At 41.2% G+C, this 13,234-nt stretch overlaps 1 protein-coding gene across 1 annotated transcript in view; it reads right to left on the bottom strand.

Annotated features, from left to right (window-relative positions):
• The window catches only part of MOXD1 (monooxygenase DBH like 1), an 85,788-nt gene that overhangs the window by 23,009 nt on the left and 49,545 nt on the right, over positions 1-13,234 (bottom strand). Inside the window, exons 5-6 of the mRNA XM_001926931.4 lie at positions 1,274-1,453; positions 898-1,000 (exon numbers count right to left, since the gene is read on the bottom strand). Coding sequence (XP_001926966.3) covers positions 898-1,000; positions 1,274-1,453 — 283 coding nt within the window. The remainder of the gene's footprint in view (positions 1-897; positions 1,001-1,273; positions 1,454-13,234) is intronic.

The following is a 13,234-nucleotide window of genomic DNA, read 5'->3' as shown; positions in this document are numbered from 1 at the left end:
ACTACACTATAATGTCCATGAGGGTGGGGGCAGTATCTGTTTTCATTCACATTACATCATTGAGCACAGATCTAGCATACTGTTAGTGCTCAGTGTTTGCTGAATAGTTACATGAATCGGTGTGAAATAATAACCTTGAGTTTCTTCTGTTGATAATTTCACACTGAATCTTTCAGTTTGTTGGCTTTGGAATACTACATAGTAAATTCGGGAATCTGATGCAATACTTTCCTCTCTTAATTTCAATATCATATTACACAGTATCACTGCATAAATATTCTTGAGTATATTTATGGCTTGCCTATCACATAACAAAATGCTTAATATTTTCTTTTTATTTCCTTTTTTTAAATTACTCAGTGAATTTTATTGCATTTATAGTTGTACAACAATCATCACAACCAAATTTTATAGCATTTCCATCCCAAACCCCCAGTGCATCCCCCATCCCTCCAACCTGTCTCATTTGGAAACCATAAGTTTTTCAAAGTCTGTGAGTCAGTATCTGTTCTGCAAAAAATGCTCAGTATTTTCTAGTGTGATGAATGGTGGCTTTTCATACGGGCATTTAGAAAGAAAATGTTTCATAAGCACCATGTGTTTCGGACTCATTCTCATCATAAAGGGAAAAGTGTATTATTCTACTTCCTGGTAAGTAGAATGCAAATGGCTTTCTGAAAATTAGTGCCCACGTGTGCCCATTTGCCTCTTTAATGACTGTTGTCTCAGTGTAATTGTTAACAGTGCCTCTTTCACCCTAAAAAGTTTGGATGAAAAATGTATAGGCTAATTTTGTATAACATTTGATGTCATTTTAAGTCTATTTAACTCTGTTAAAATAAAGGAAAAAGTCACAAAACTTTAAAAATTCATAGGTAGGACACAGAATACACTCACCTTCCTTATATGTTGGATTGTCATAATGGACTTCCAGGAGCACATAATGAGGATCTAACGGAGTGCCGAGGGATAATCCAACATGGGGTGGGTAGGAAAATCCCTAAACAAGCAAAATTCCATGACACAGGGTCCTACGAAAGTCCCTCAGAGCTCCACTCCACTCAAACACCACCCTTCTCAGTGATAGTTCAACATTCTGCAACTCTATTAATCTAGAGTTGATTAAATAAAATGGTTTAAGGAAAGAATTCTTTCCCATGGAAAGAAAAATAAAGCACCCCTCTTATCAGACACAGTGTATGGAGCCTTACTTATAAGAATTAGAATATAGGAGGGAAATGATCCATTAACTTCATTACATCTCAGTAATCACCTCTCCACCAATGGCCCAGGCAAAAATGACGGTCTCGCAGGTGAGGAAGGCATCGGGCATGTTAGGGTGATAGCACTCATGGCCGTGGTCCAGAACACTGTCGCTGAAGTTGCTGCTGCACTGATAGAGCAGGATGTGATGGACCAGATTCTCGTGGCCTCTCTGTATCACAGGCTCAACCTAACAAGCACAGGTGAGAGGGAGGACGCGATCAATAAAAACACCTTGCCACACCTTACGCTAAGCATGAAACTAGCAGGAACGATCGCCAGTTTCTCAAAGGAGGAGTTTACTCAGTTGTATAAAGGTTATGTGGTTCCAGCATAATTTGCTCTGGAGATGATGACTATGATGGCAGGAATGACGATGATGACGACGATGACAATGACAATGGCAAAGATGAGATAACCATTTACTCCTCCAAGAATTGTAGGACTTTACTGATCTGTTATTTGCCTTTTTTTTTTTTTTTTTTTGTCTTTTTTTGCCTTTTCCAGGGCCACTCCCACGGCCTGGAGGTTCCCAGGCTAGGGGTCTAATCGGAGCTGTAACCACTGGCCTACACCACAGCCACAGCAACGCCAGATCCGAGCTGCGTCTGCGACCTACACCACAGCTCATGGCAATGCAGGATCCTTAACCCACTAAGCAAGGCCAGGGATCGAACCTGCAACTTCATGGTTCCTAGTCGGATTCGTCAACTACTGAGCCATGACAGGAACTCCTGCTATTTGCTTTTTTAACTCACTGTTGTTTCCCTTATGACTCTGCATAGCAGCTGTTTCAAAACTTGCTTGCTCTCTTCCAGGCTTTATGTTGCCCAGGCTTACTCACTCGGTTTCTCTCTTTCTCTCCCTTTCGCAGAGAAAAAAATTTACATAGGCATAAACTCCCTCAGTCCCCCTCTCTTCCACTTCAAAATTTTATCTTTGCCTATCCCTCCTGGAGGAAATAGATGATGTATCATCTATCTATCTATCTATCTATCTATCTATCTATCTATTTATCTGTCTATTATCTATCTATCTAGTGCTGAGCATAGTGGCATAGTGCTAGGCACAAAGTAGGGCTCAATAAAGGATAATTTTATTTTAGTGATTAAAATCAAACTCTAAAAAGAATTTTACCATTAGAATTTGGGAGAGAAAACAAAAACAAAAACAAAATACTGCAGTGATGTGTTCCTGCAACAGTGCGCAAATGAGGAAACTGGAAACCAGTGAAAACAGAATGAGTGGTGAAGTGGGTCTAATACTGAAAGCATGATTCAGGTGACAATGCCCCGCCCAATGTCCCTTCTGTGAGGGCCTCAGACCATTGCGCAGGAACCCAGCATAAGCTGAGCACATCCTAACATCCCAAAGAGCCTTATATCCAGAGGAAGTGGACCAGCCCTGTACTTAGCTTTGCTGGGCTATAGGTGTGGCCTTTAATTATGGGGTTCTTTGAAGCTGCTGTTCATCTGACAAAGCAGCCCTGGTGTGTTCCTAAATTTCCAGGAGTTTAGAGTCTTTGAGCTCATCCATATCTCTGCTTTTAGCCTTAACTACTCAAATGCAAGCAATTAATTTCAAAACCCTTGCTTTAGACAAGCATATAAAGATGAAGTGTTTTCAGCTATTTTCTCCTAAGCCTTTCCATTTTTATTTTCTATCTAGTTTTTCTTTTTTAAAAAAATAGGAAAATCTAGGAGTTCCCATTATGGCTCAGCAGGTTAAGAAACAGACTAGTAGCCACAAGGATGGGGGTTCGATCCCTGGCCTCACTCAGGGGTTTATTAAGGATCCAGCAATGTCACAAGCTGTGGCATAGGTCGCAGATCTGGCTCGGATCCTGTGTTGCTGTGGCAGTGGCATAAGCTGGCAGCCGCAGCTCCGATTCAACCAGGTAACTTCCATATGCTATGGGCACGGCCAGAAAAATTTTTAAAAAAATAAAAAAGAGGGAAAAAAAAGAAAAGAAAAGAAAGAAAAATCTTAGCAGGCAAAGAGCGAAGCAGTACATAGTGGGCAGTGATCTGAATGGGCAGCCAAGGGTTCAAGGTTTTAAATCCAGTTTTCTTTTGTGTTGCATAGTGAGTCATGCCACACCTAACCCATGTGTACATCTTTAACACTCACAGAAAATGACATTGCACAGGGCTTTGTTTGCACTTGTCTCATCTCTAGAGGATCCTATGCCCTGAAGACAGAAACTCTTCAATTTTGCTTGAAAATGGCAGTGATTGTTCAAGCATGGTTGCGTAATATACAATTGCACAGAACAGCAGCCCAGGGCTTCTATAGGCTTTTAGTTTCTGCATCTACTTTGAGCTCTTTTTTTGAAATTTTAATTATTTGGGGACCTCAGTTCTCTAAGAGAGACTGGGAACTGATGATATGTCAGTAGTAAAATATTCAGGCCTATGTGAGGTTTCTGCTAAGAGCCTTTTCTTTTTTTGTCTTTTCTAGGGCCACACCTGCAGCATATGCAGGTTCCCAGGCTAGGGGTCTAATCGGAGCTACAGCTGCCTGCCTAGGCCAGAGACACAGCAACACAGGATCCAAGCCCTGCCTACGACCTAGACCACAGTTCACAGCAACACCAGATCTTTAAACCACTGAGCAAGGCCAGGGATTGAACCTGCAACCTCGTGGCTTCTAGTCGGATTCGTTAACCACTGAGCCACGAGGGGGAACTCCTGCTGAGTGCCTTCTAAGTTCAGGCAGACCCTGTAGGTTGTATGGAGCTCTACAAGGTAGGTTCTGGACAGGAGCCTTTAGGGCAAATGAGCGAGCTGACTGTTGCTGAGGCAGCTACAGAAACTAGCTTCATCGAGGCAGAGCAAAAGGACACTAAGAGAAGGTGGGTGCTGAGTTAAGTGAGGCTGGGTGGTGCCTACCTTAAAGGAGCTGCAAATAAACTTCTTTAAAAAAATACAAAAGCGGAGTTCCCGTCGTGGCGCAGTGGTTAACGAATCCGACTGGGAACCATGAGGTTGCAGGTTGCGGGTTCGGTCCCTGCCCTTGCTCAGTGGGTTAACGATCTGGTGTTGCCGTGAGCTGTCGTGTAGGTTGCAGACGCGGCTCGGATCCTGCATTGCTGTGGCTCTGGCATAGGCCGGCAGCTATAGCTCCGATTCGACCCCTAGCCTGGGAACCTCCATATGCCGAGGGAGCGGCCCAAGAAATAGAAAAAAAAAAACAAAAGCAGCGTTCCCGTCGTGGTTCAGCAGAAATGAATTGCGCTAGCAACCTTGAGGTTTCGGGTTTGACCCCTGGCCTTGCTCAATGGATTAAGGATCCGGCATTGCTGTGAGCTGTGGTGTAGACCGGTGGCTACAGCTCCAATTCGACCCCTAGCCTGGGAACCTCCATATGCCATGGGTGCAGCCCGCAAAAGACAAAAAGACAAAAAAAACCCAAAAGAAACCCTTTAAGAACAAGTGCCTTTTTTATACCTAAAGGAAGTGTTGAAATCAACACCAAGGTGCCAAGCTAATAATGCATTCTTGAAACAATAAGATCTGTCTTTTCTTTAGCACTTACTATCTGCCAGCCACTACGGAGTCATTTGATGTATTTCATTTAATGTTTACAACAAATCCATAAGGTAAATGTTACTCTCTCCATTTTACAGATGAGAAAATTGAGACTCAGGGGATTAAGTGGCAAGCCCAAAGTACCACAGCTAAGAAGTGGTAGATTGGGGATTGGAAACTAGGTTGGTCTGGTCCCCAAGGTCAGTACTCTTCTGACTGCCACACATTATAACAGGAAGATATACTGGAGATACACCAATGACCTTGGAAGTTGGTGCCAGCGAGTGGGAGGATAAAAGACTTCATGTAAGGCAAGCTGCCAACAACTGTCAGCAACAAGGGTGATGACACCACAGAGCCAATGCCAGGAGGTGCTTTGGGGCCAAAACGCAACACTGCCATCAAGGGAACAGTGCCAGACTGGGAGGAAGCCTTATGCCTGGGGAGTCTCCTGCCCTGCTTGCCACCCAGTCCAAGTGTCCCTGGCCTCTAGGAAGGAGAGAGATACTGGTGGCCTTTAAGCATGCTCTCATCTAAGGGGCTGGGGTGGGAGGAATAAGGTCTCTCTTCAAAACTCAGTGAAGGCTTCAGGGAGAATTAAATTGCAATCCAACCCCCAGATTACAAATGCATAGTACAGCCTAGAAAACGAAGACTTCCTAAGAAAAATACACTCATAAAACACCAAGGAAACTTACTGCCGGCAAACCTAGGTACAGATCATAGGGAAATATAAGAAGCCTTGGTACAACTGTACTTTAATAAAAATAAATGTAAAAAAAGAAGAAGAGAAAAAGAAGCCTAGAAAGAAGCAAAGCACTTGGGGGGAAAAAAAAAAGATTTTTTTTCCTATTGTTAGATGAAAGAGACAAAGAAAGAGAAGTGCCTGAAAATGATATGTAAGGATAATTACTGAATTAAGAGACCACAGATATGAAAGAAAAAATATGTGTTGTCAAGCTCCAGAAAAATAGGAGAATTTCTTAATGGAGAATTTTAAGATATCCATGGAAGATAATTAAGCAAGACATCAAGAATATTCCTATGGATGGGAATAACCCATTTAGCTCATATCCAAGTTCCTGGGAACGGGAATGCGGGCACTTTGATGAGAGCAGGACAGGGCCATTGGCCCAACATGGGAGGGAATTTCCCACAAGGCTTCCTGTCATGCTTACAAAGCCAAGTGATGCCAAGGCCCTGCTACCAGGCCCCGAATCACAGCTGCACGTTGCCTTCTGCTGCCACAACCAGTTCCATGGCATGTGAAGCATTAGGACACTTGTGTTTTATCCCCTGTGATGATATCCTTCTTTACCCCAAGTAAGGCTGCGACAGAGACTGGCGAGCACACCTGAGGAAGGAGAGCGATGGGCAAAGGGGCTTCATGACACACACGACTGCTTGTTGGCTGAACGCGAGCATCAAACAGTACTCTTTGTGCTGCTCTTGGTAGCAGTCCATGGGAAAGACTTTTCCTTTTGCATCCCTGCCTTGTTTGAAGCAATGATGAAATTATACCCGTTTCTATCTAAATACTTCCGAGACAAGTAAGACTTGTAAGGAATCAGTGCTCCATGGGCAGCACCTAAAAAGGATTTTCTATTCTGGTTACTACTTCACAGATGTCACATTATTGTCACAATCAAAATGGGCATGTCGGAGTTCCTGTTGTGGCTCAGTGGTAATGAACCTGATGAGATCCCAAGAGGATGCGGGTTGGATCCCTGGCCTCGCTCAGGGGGTTAAGGATCCAGCATCGCCATAAGCTGTGGTGTAGGTCGAAGATGCAGCTCAGATCCCACGTTGCTGTGGCGGTGTAGATTGGCAGCTGCAGCTCCAATTTGACCCCTAGCCTAGGAACCTCTCTATGCTGCAGGGACAGCCCTGAAAAACAAAAACAAAAACAAAAACAAAAAATGGGAATGTCAACAATTGCCTCTATTAAAAAAAATATTACAATGATAGAATTGTCCAAGAAGGTCACATCATAGCAACATAAAGTAGACAGATGTAGATAAATTGGTATTCTTGATGCTACAGTGAACATTTAACTGAATTTTGCTTTTAGGTTGGCTATATGATGGCAGAAGAAGTAAATAAAAAGAAATATTTCCCTTGTGGCACAGGGAGTTAAGGACCTGGCATTGTCAGTGCTGTGGCTCAGGTTACTGCTGTAGCTTGGGTTTGATCCCTGGTCTGGGAACATCTACACGTCATGGGTGTGGCAAAAAAAAAAAAAAAAAAAAAACAGAAATATTTTTTAACAGTGCCTATGGAAGTGGGTGGCAATGACACACACACCTGATGACACATCAAACTGTGTTATTGAGTATTGTGTTCTTGTACACGAGTGGAATTTACAGACCTAGGAGAGATGGTAGGCTTGTACATCCACCTTCATACGCAATAGAGGCCGGGCAACGATGGCCTGGCGGCTGTGGGTTATCTGTTAGCCTGGGCGCATACTAAAAAAAACAGCCCAGGAACCAAAACACAGAGGAAAAAAAGAGAGAAAACTTCAAACTGAAGGCTTTTAGACAATAAGACAGTCACTTCAGTTAGTTCAAGAAACTGGAACTTTGGGGTACTTCTGAGATGACTTGGCAACAAAAACAGAGAAGAAGAAGAAAGAAAGCTGCTGAGCATTGCCAAGACCAAGGTGGAAATTAATATCGACCATAAAACTGAACCTGGACATTGAAAAGACCCCAATATTTATACTGTTTCTTGTGACCCCTCTTTCTCTTACCCTCTTTAGCTGGTCAAAGGATAGTCCCTGCAACACACAGACAGCTTAATAACTACTTGTTGAATGGAAAGGAAATGAAGACTACCTTTTCCATGAAGCCAACATGGGGGAGGCTGAGTCACCAAATGCATTGCCTCCTAACTTCCTGATCGTCTCAATTTCAGGGAGCTCCTCTGCCTCCCACTCCAGCAACCCAATCCTGCTCTCCCACCTTGTATTCATAACCACCCAGGACTACACTCCCTCTGAAACTCTCTGTCTCTCCTTCCTGCTCTTTTAGTGGTTTCAAACCTCTCCCATGGCTCCACCCATCACTTTGTCCCAAGGGGCTACTTGAACTACTGACTCACCAGCCCCTCACAATTGACCAGAATGCTCAAAACTGTGGGTCAATCCTGTTTTCTGCCCCTTCTGATCCTCCACTTGGGATACAGAAGATACTTTCACAACCATTTATACAAGACCTCAAAATTGATGATTTACACTATTGCCTCCATGCATTCATCCTCTTTATTTTGCTCTGAGTTCTTGGTCACGGATGGGCACGAGTTCCAGGGAATGGAAGTATTTTGTCCCCACCAAAAACCTTGAAGAATCTATGCAAAAACCTTTAAGAATCTAGGAGAGCCAATCAGCTCTCAGTCAATGACTCAGTTATTTTAGTAACACTTATTTTGATAAGAATTTCAATCCATTCTGGAAACCAGGAGACAGGATGGCAGAGTAGAAGGACTGGAGCTCACCTCTCAAGAACTTCTATCCACTCTGTAGTTACATGAAGGCAGATCTGAGATTTGGGGGTGGAATTTGATGCAAAGGACACAATAGGAATTTAAGAATCTTAAACATCAATAATCCCTTCTACCTATTCAGTTCAAAAAAGTATATAAAATTATATAAAGTAATGAAATTATCCAAAGAATCTCATTTGGTGTTGTCTTAGTCTATAGGACAGAATAAGATGGAAGATGAGAAGGAAAAAAAAAAAAAAAAAAAAAACACCTTCTAAGTGTCTCAGAATTCCTAAGAACTTAGAATCAAGTCACTATATCAGAGCAGAAGGTAGAAAAAATTTTTGGAGAAATGTATGTTATCTTTCTGTCACTGAAGGTGTGGGGTCCTTGACATATCTCTGCCTGCTTGAGTGTCTCCTTTCTATGAAACAGATTCAGTTTCAGAAGGACTTCTCCAGAAAGCCACCGAGCACTGCCAAACTTAAGAATCCACATGTTTTTGTATCTCTCACATACCAATTACCTCCATAATAACACTTGTAGAAAGAAACCTATTTTTTTTAGTGTTGATACATCTTTCCATTTATTTAGGTTTTTCATTCCTTTTAGCAATGCTTTGTAGTTTTCAGTGAACATGTCTTATACTTGATTCATTTAATTTAATCCTAAGTAATCTATTATTTTTGGTGTTACTGTAAATGGAATTGTTTTGTTAATTTTATTTTGGGATTGCTCATTGGTAGTGTATAGACATGCAATTGATTATTTTGGTATTTTTTTTTATTAAAGTGTAGTTGATTTACAATGTCATGCCAGTCTCTAATGTACAGAAGAAACCTATTTTTTGCTTAATTCCCCTATACTGTGTAGAGCAGTGTTCCTTCAAAATTCATGCCCACTTGGAACCTCAGAATGTAACCTTGGAGTTCCTATTGTGGATCAGCAGGTTAAGAATCAACATAGTGTTCATGAGGATGTGGGGTCAATCCCTGGCTTCACTCAGTGGATTAAGGATCAAGCTTTGCTGCAAGCTGTGGCGTAGGTGGCAGGTATAGCCCAGATCCAGCATTGCTGTAGCTGTGGCGTAGACCTGATTCAAGCCCTAGCCCATGAACTTCCATATGCTACAGGTGAGGCCATAAAAAGAAAAAAAAAGGAAAAAATGAACGTAACCTTATTTGGAAATAGGGTCTTTTCAGATAATTAGTTAAGATGAGTTTACACTGACTTAGGGTGGGTTCTTTAGGATTTATCCAAGGAGTAGTATCTTTTATAAAGAAAGGAAAAGGAGATTCAGACTCAGACATGCACACACACAGAAGATGGCCATATGAAGACAGAGGCAGAAACTGGAGTCTAGTTGCCACAAGCCAAGGAATGCCAGAAAGCATCAGAAGCTGGAAAGGCTAAGGAAGCATTCTCCTCTAGAGGCTCTTGAGAAAGCATGGCCCTGCTAACACCTTGCTTTTGGACTTCCCGCTGCCAGAGCTCTGAAAGCACACATTTCTGCTTTTTCAAGTTACTCAGCTTATAGTCATTTACTGTGGCAGCTCTAGGAATCTAATATATCCTCCAATCTCAATAGTTTTCATCAAAAGCTAACAATTTTCAGATGTGTACATTTATACCTAGGTCATGGTTGTCTCTACATTTATTTGTGACATAAACTTCACAAATAGACATTGTTTCCCCTTATTTGAATAGGGTCTGTAAATCAGCTAATAACATTATATCAAGGTTAATTTCCTGGTTTTGATAAAATTAGGAAATGTAAGATGGTAGCATAGAACCCTACTATTTTTACAACTCTGTGTGTAAGTCTGATATTATTTCAAAATTAAAAAAATACATAAACAGCAAAACTAAGATTATCTATAGCTAAATATATGTATATCTTGCTTTTGTTTTTATTTTTGGAGGGTAAAAAAGAGAGGTGGATAAAAGACCCTTCTTCACTGGTCTAAGTATACTGAGCTCAGAAAAACAGGAGGTTGTTAGAGCTTTTATGAGCAATTTTCCTAGACTTATTCTTCCAAGACTACCCATTTAAGATGTGACTTGTTGAAACATGAGTGGAACATAGCTCTCCAAAACCAACTTGCCATTCAATAAATTAAAAATTAAAGCAAAAGGAAAGAAGCGATGGGTGGAATCTGTAATGAGCTGGAAATTTTGTAAATCTCCATCTCTTTGCTTCCTGCCCATTCTTGTTCCTGGCATCTTGCTTTATATACCCACCTGAGGCACAGGTTGCTGTCCATGTAACAGCCAGTAAACCATCTCTGACAAAGGTTATCCAAAGGGCAGCTGACTCATAAAGCCACACAGCTCTGAGAACATTTCAGCTAGAACTAGCAGTGTGGAGAGGTGATTTTTATTATAAAGTCATGCTGATATGGTCATGTGACTATGGTAGGTCAGGGGTATCTGCTGCCCTCTCTCTTTCTCCCTCTTTATCTTCATCCCTGTTGGGGATAGCTCTTCTAAAATGACAATATATCTGACTTTTAAGTGGCAACCAAATGGAGCAAGAGAATGGCGTCATTGTCCCAGAGGTAATCCACTCTGAAAAAGGTCAGGGTTCGAAGCAAAACCTGATTTGTGGATGTGGTGTCAAGGGGCCACCACTTGAACGCCCTTGACAGCTAAAGCCAGGAAGTGATGTTCTAACTGGATGGACATGAATACAGCAAGTGAAGAAAAAGGGAAAAACTGAGGGAGAAGGGACTTCTGAGAAATAATTCACCCCTTAACCACAATCCTGAACTTTCATGGGAACTACCAGCTTCATGCATGAAATGCCCCACCAGCCACAACTGACCAAGCCATCAGTCCTTTCTGGGGTTTTTCAAACTATGAAAAAGAAACCATTGCCCTCTAGAAGGGGGAGATTTTGGAAGAAGCTAGGGTGTAGTACAAAAAAGGTGAAATACAATAGTCAGCACACAGAAAGATACCAAAGAGAAGACAGCCTTGATGGAGTTTGAGTGCCTAACTTAAGCTGTTCTTAAAACCAGCTGCATATGTGCCATTCTGTGGCTTATTTATTCACCTTATTTCATGAGTCATCCCCCAATTCATATAGTAACCCCTTCCTCCACGTGAGGTCACAGTGAGAAGACAGTCATCTCTGAGAAAAAGGCTCTCACTAGACACCAAGGCGGCCAGTATCTCCATAACTATGAGAAATAAATTTCTGTTGTTTATAAGCCAGTCCATGGTACCCTATTAGGGGAGACTGAACAGGCTGACAAGGGGATTAGGTTAAATCTGGAACTACAAGGCAGTCACTCCCTTGCTTGGCTTCTTCCTTTTCCCCTAGCCTTACTTTGCCCCTACTGTTCTCTGTTGGTATTTTCTTAATCAATTCTTTGTACATAAATCCTTGTCTCAGAGGACCGTATCTGGGAACCCAACCTAAGTAGCAAAATGGAAGAGTAATTTTGGGACCACATTTCTTGGGCTTGAATCTTGCTCCATTACTTTCTTATTTATTTATTTTCCTTGAAATATATTTGACATATAACATTGTGTAAATTTAAGGTGTATAACATGTTGATTTGATACATTTACATCAAATCAACATGTTTGGTGTAATATGATTGCACCAAACTTGCTAAAAGACTAGATCTTAATTATTCCCACCACAAAAAAGAATTGATGAAGTTCCCTGGTTGCCTAGTGGTTAAGGATCTGACATTATCCTCTGTGGTATGGGTTTGATCCCTGACCTGGGAACTTCCATGTGCTGTGGGTGTAATGCAAAAAAAAAAGGAATTGATAATTAAGTGACTTTTTGTTTCCTAGTTACTTAATGTCTCTGAGTTTCTTTATCAGGAAATCAGTAATAATGAGGTTTACTTATAAGACCGCTTGAGACTCAAATGGCTGGCACACATAAGGCAATAGAACCCTTGTAGGTGCTCCAAAAGTGATGTATTATTATAACTTGGATTCTGCATTTTTAAATACATTTTTAACATTGTGCCCACATATATAAAAAGTGAATCCATGCAAGCAATCCCTTCACAACTTCCAGTATTTGAAAATCAAACTTTAAGGCTTATATGCTACAAATATTCAGGCAAAAAAATATCACCATGGTTAAAGGTTTTATTATGAAATATGTAATCATATGAAATACAAATTTATGTGTGCAATGTCAATTAATTTAGGATTTGAGTTTCACATTTGCATATATGACAAATATATTTTCTCTACAGAGATCTTTTTCTGAAATTACAACTTCCTTCCTTTCTCCAAAAGAAACTTAGTGACACTGACACATATGTGTGTTTATGGACAGTTCTGAATATAAACTTCCCTTAACATTTTGTTCTGAAATATTTTATTTCAAAGAGATGCCTTCCATTCACTCATCCATTCATTCATGTACTCAACTAATGAGCTAAAAAAAAAAAAAAAAAACTCAACTCAACTCAACAAAAAAACCCTGTTCCACCCTACTATGTGTTCTTGGCTAGGTGCCAAAGGTGGAAACAAAGATGAATCATACATGAATCTGACAGTCACGGGATTCATATTCTAGAACAGCAGAGAAGCAAAGGCCAGAGAATGATAAGTTTTGATTACCTTCCAGTATTGATTTGCTCAAAAGATTTTCCTACCAGAATCCTGAATTGCTCAACTATACCAGTGGGCTAAGAATGGTTCCTACTTCCCCTAGTGGCCTAAATTTATCTACGGGACCTCATCTTTGACATGGACTTAAACTGGTCAAATCACAAGGACTTTTATATGGTAGCTGACAGGATGGCTCTCCTTTCCCTTCCCCAGGACGTGAACGAGAAAGTGTTACATCAGAAATTGAGGCTGCCATCTCCCAGCCATGAGGGAAAACAGCCCAAAGATGAAGATGACACAATGGGAAGGATCAAACTCAAAATGAAGCTGCAGCTCCAGACTAAGGGATTTGCTTGAAATAAACCCAAGCC

This window comes from Sus scrofa, chromosome 1 (genome assembly GCF_054392235.1).
Source record: "Sus scrofa isolate SSC_HxYL_T2T_F1_AM1 chromosome 1, Sscrofa_HxYL_maternal_Yorkshire_Landrace_v2.0, whole genome shotgun sequence".
Classification (NCBI taxonomy): Eukaryota; Metazoa; Chordata; class Mammalia; order Artiodactyla; family Suidae; genus Sus; species Sus scrofa.
This window is presented reverse-complemented; position numbering and strand designations above follow the sequence as displayed.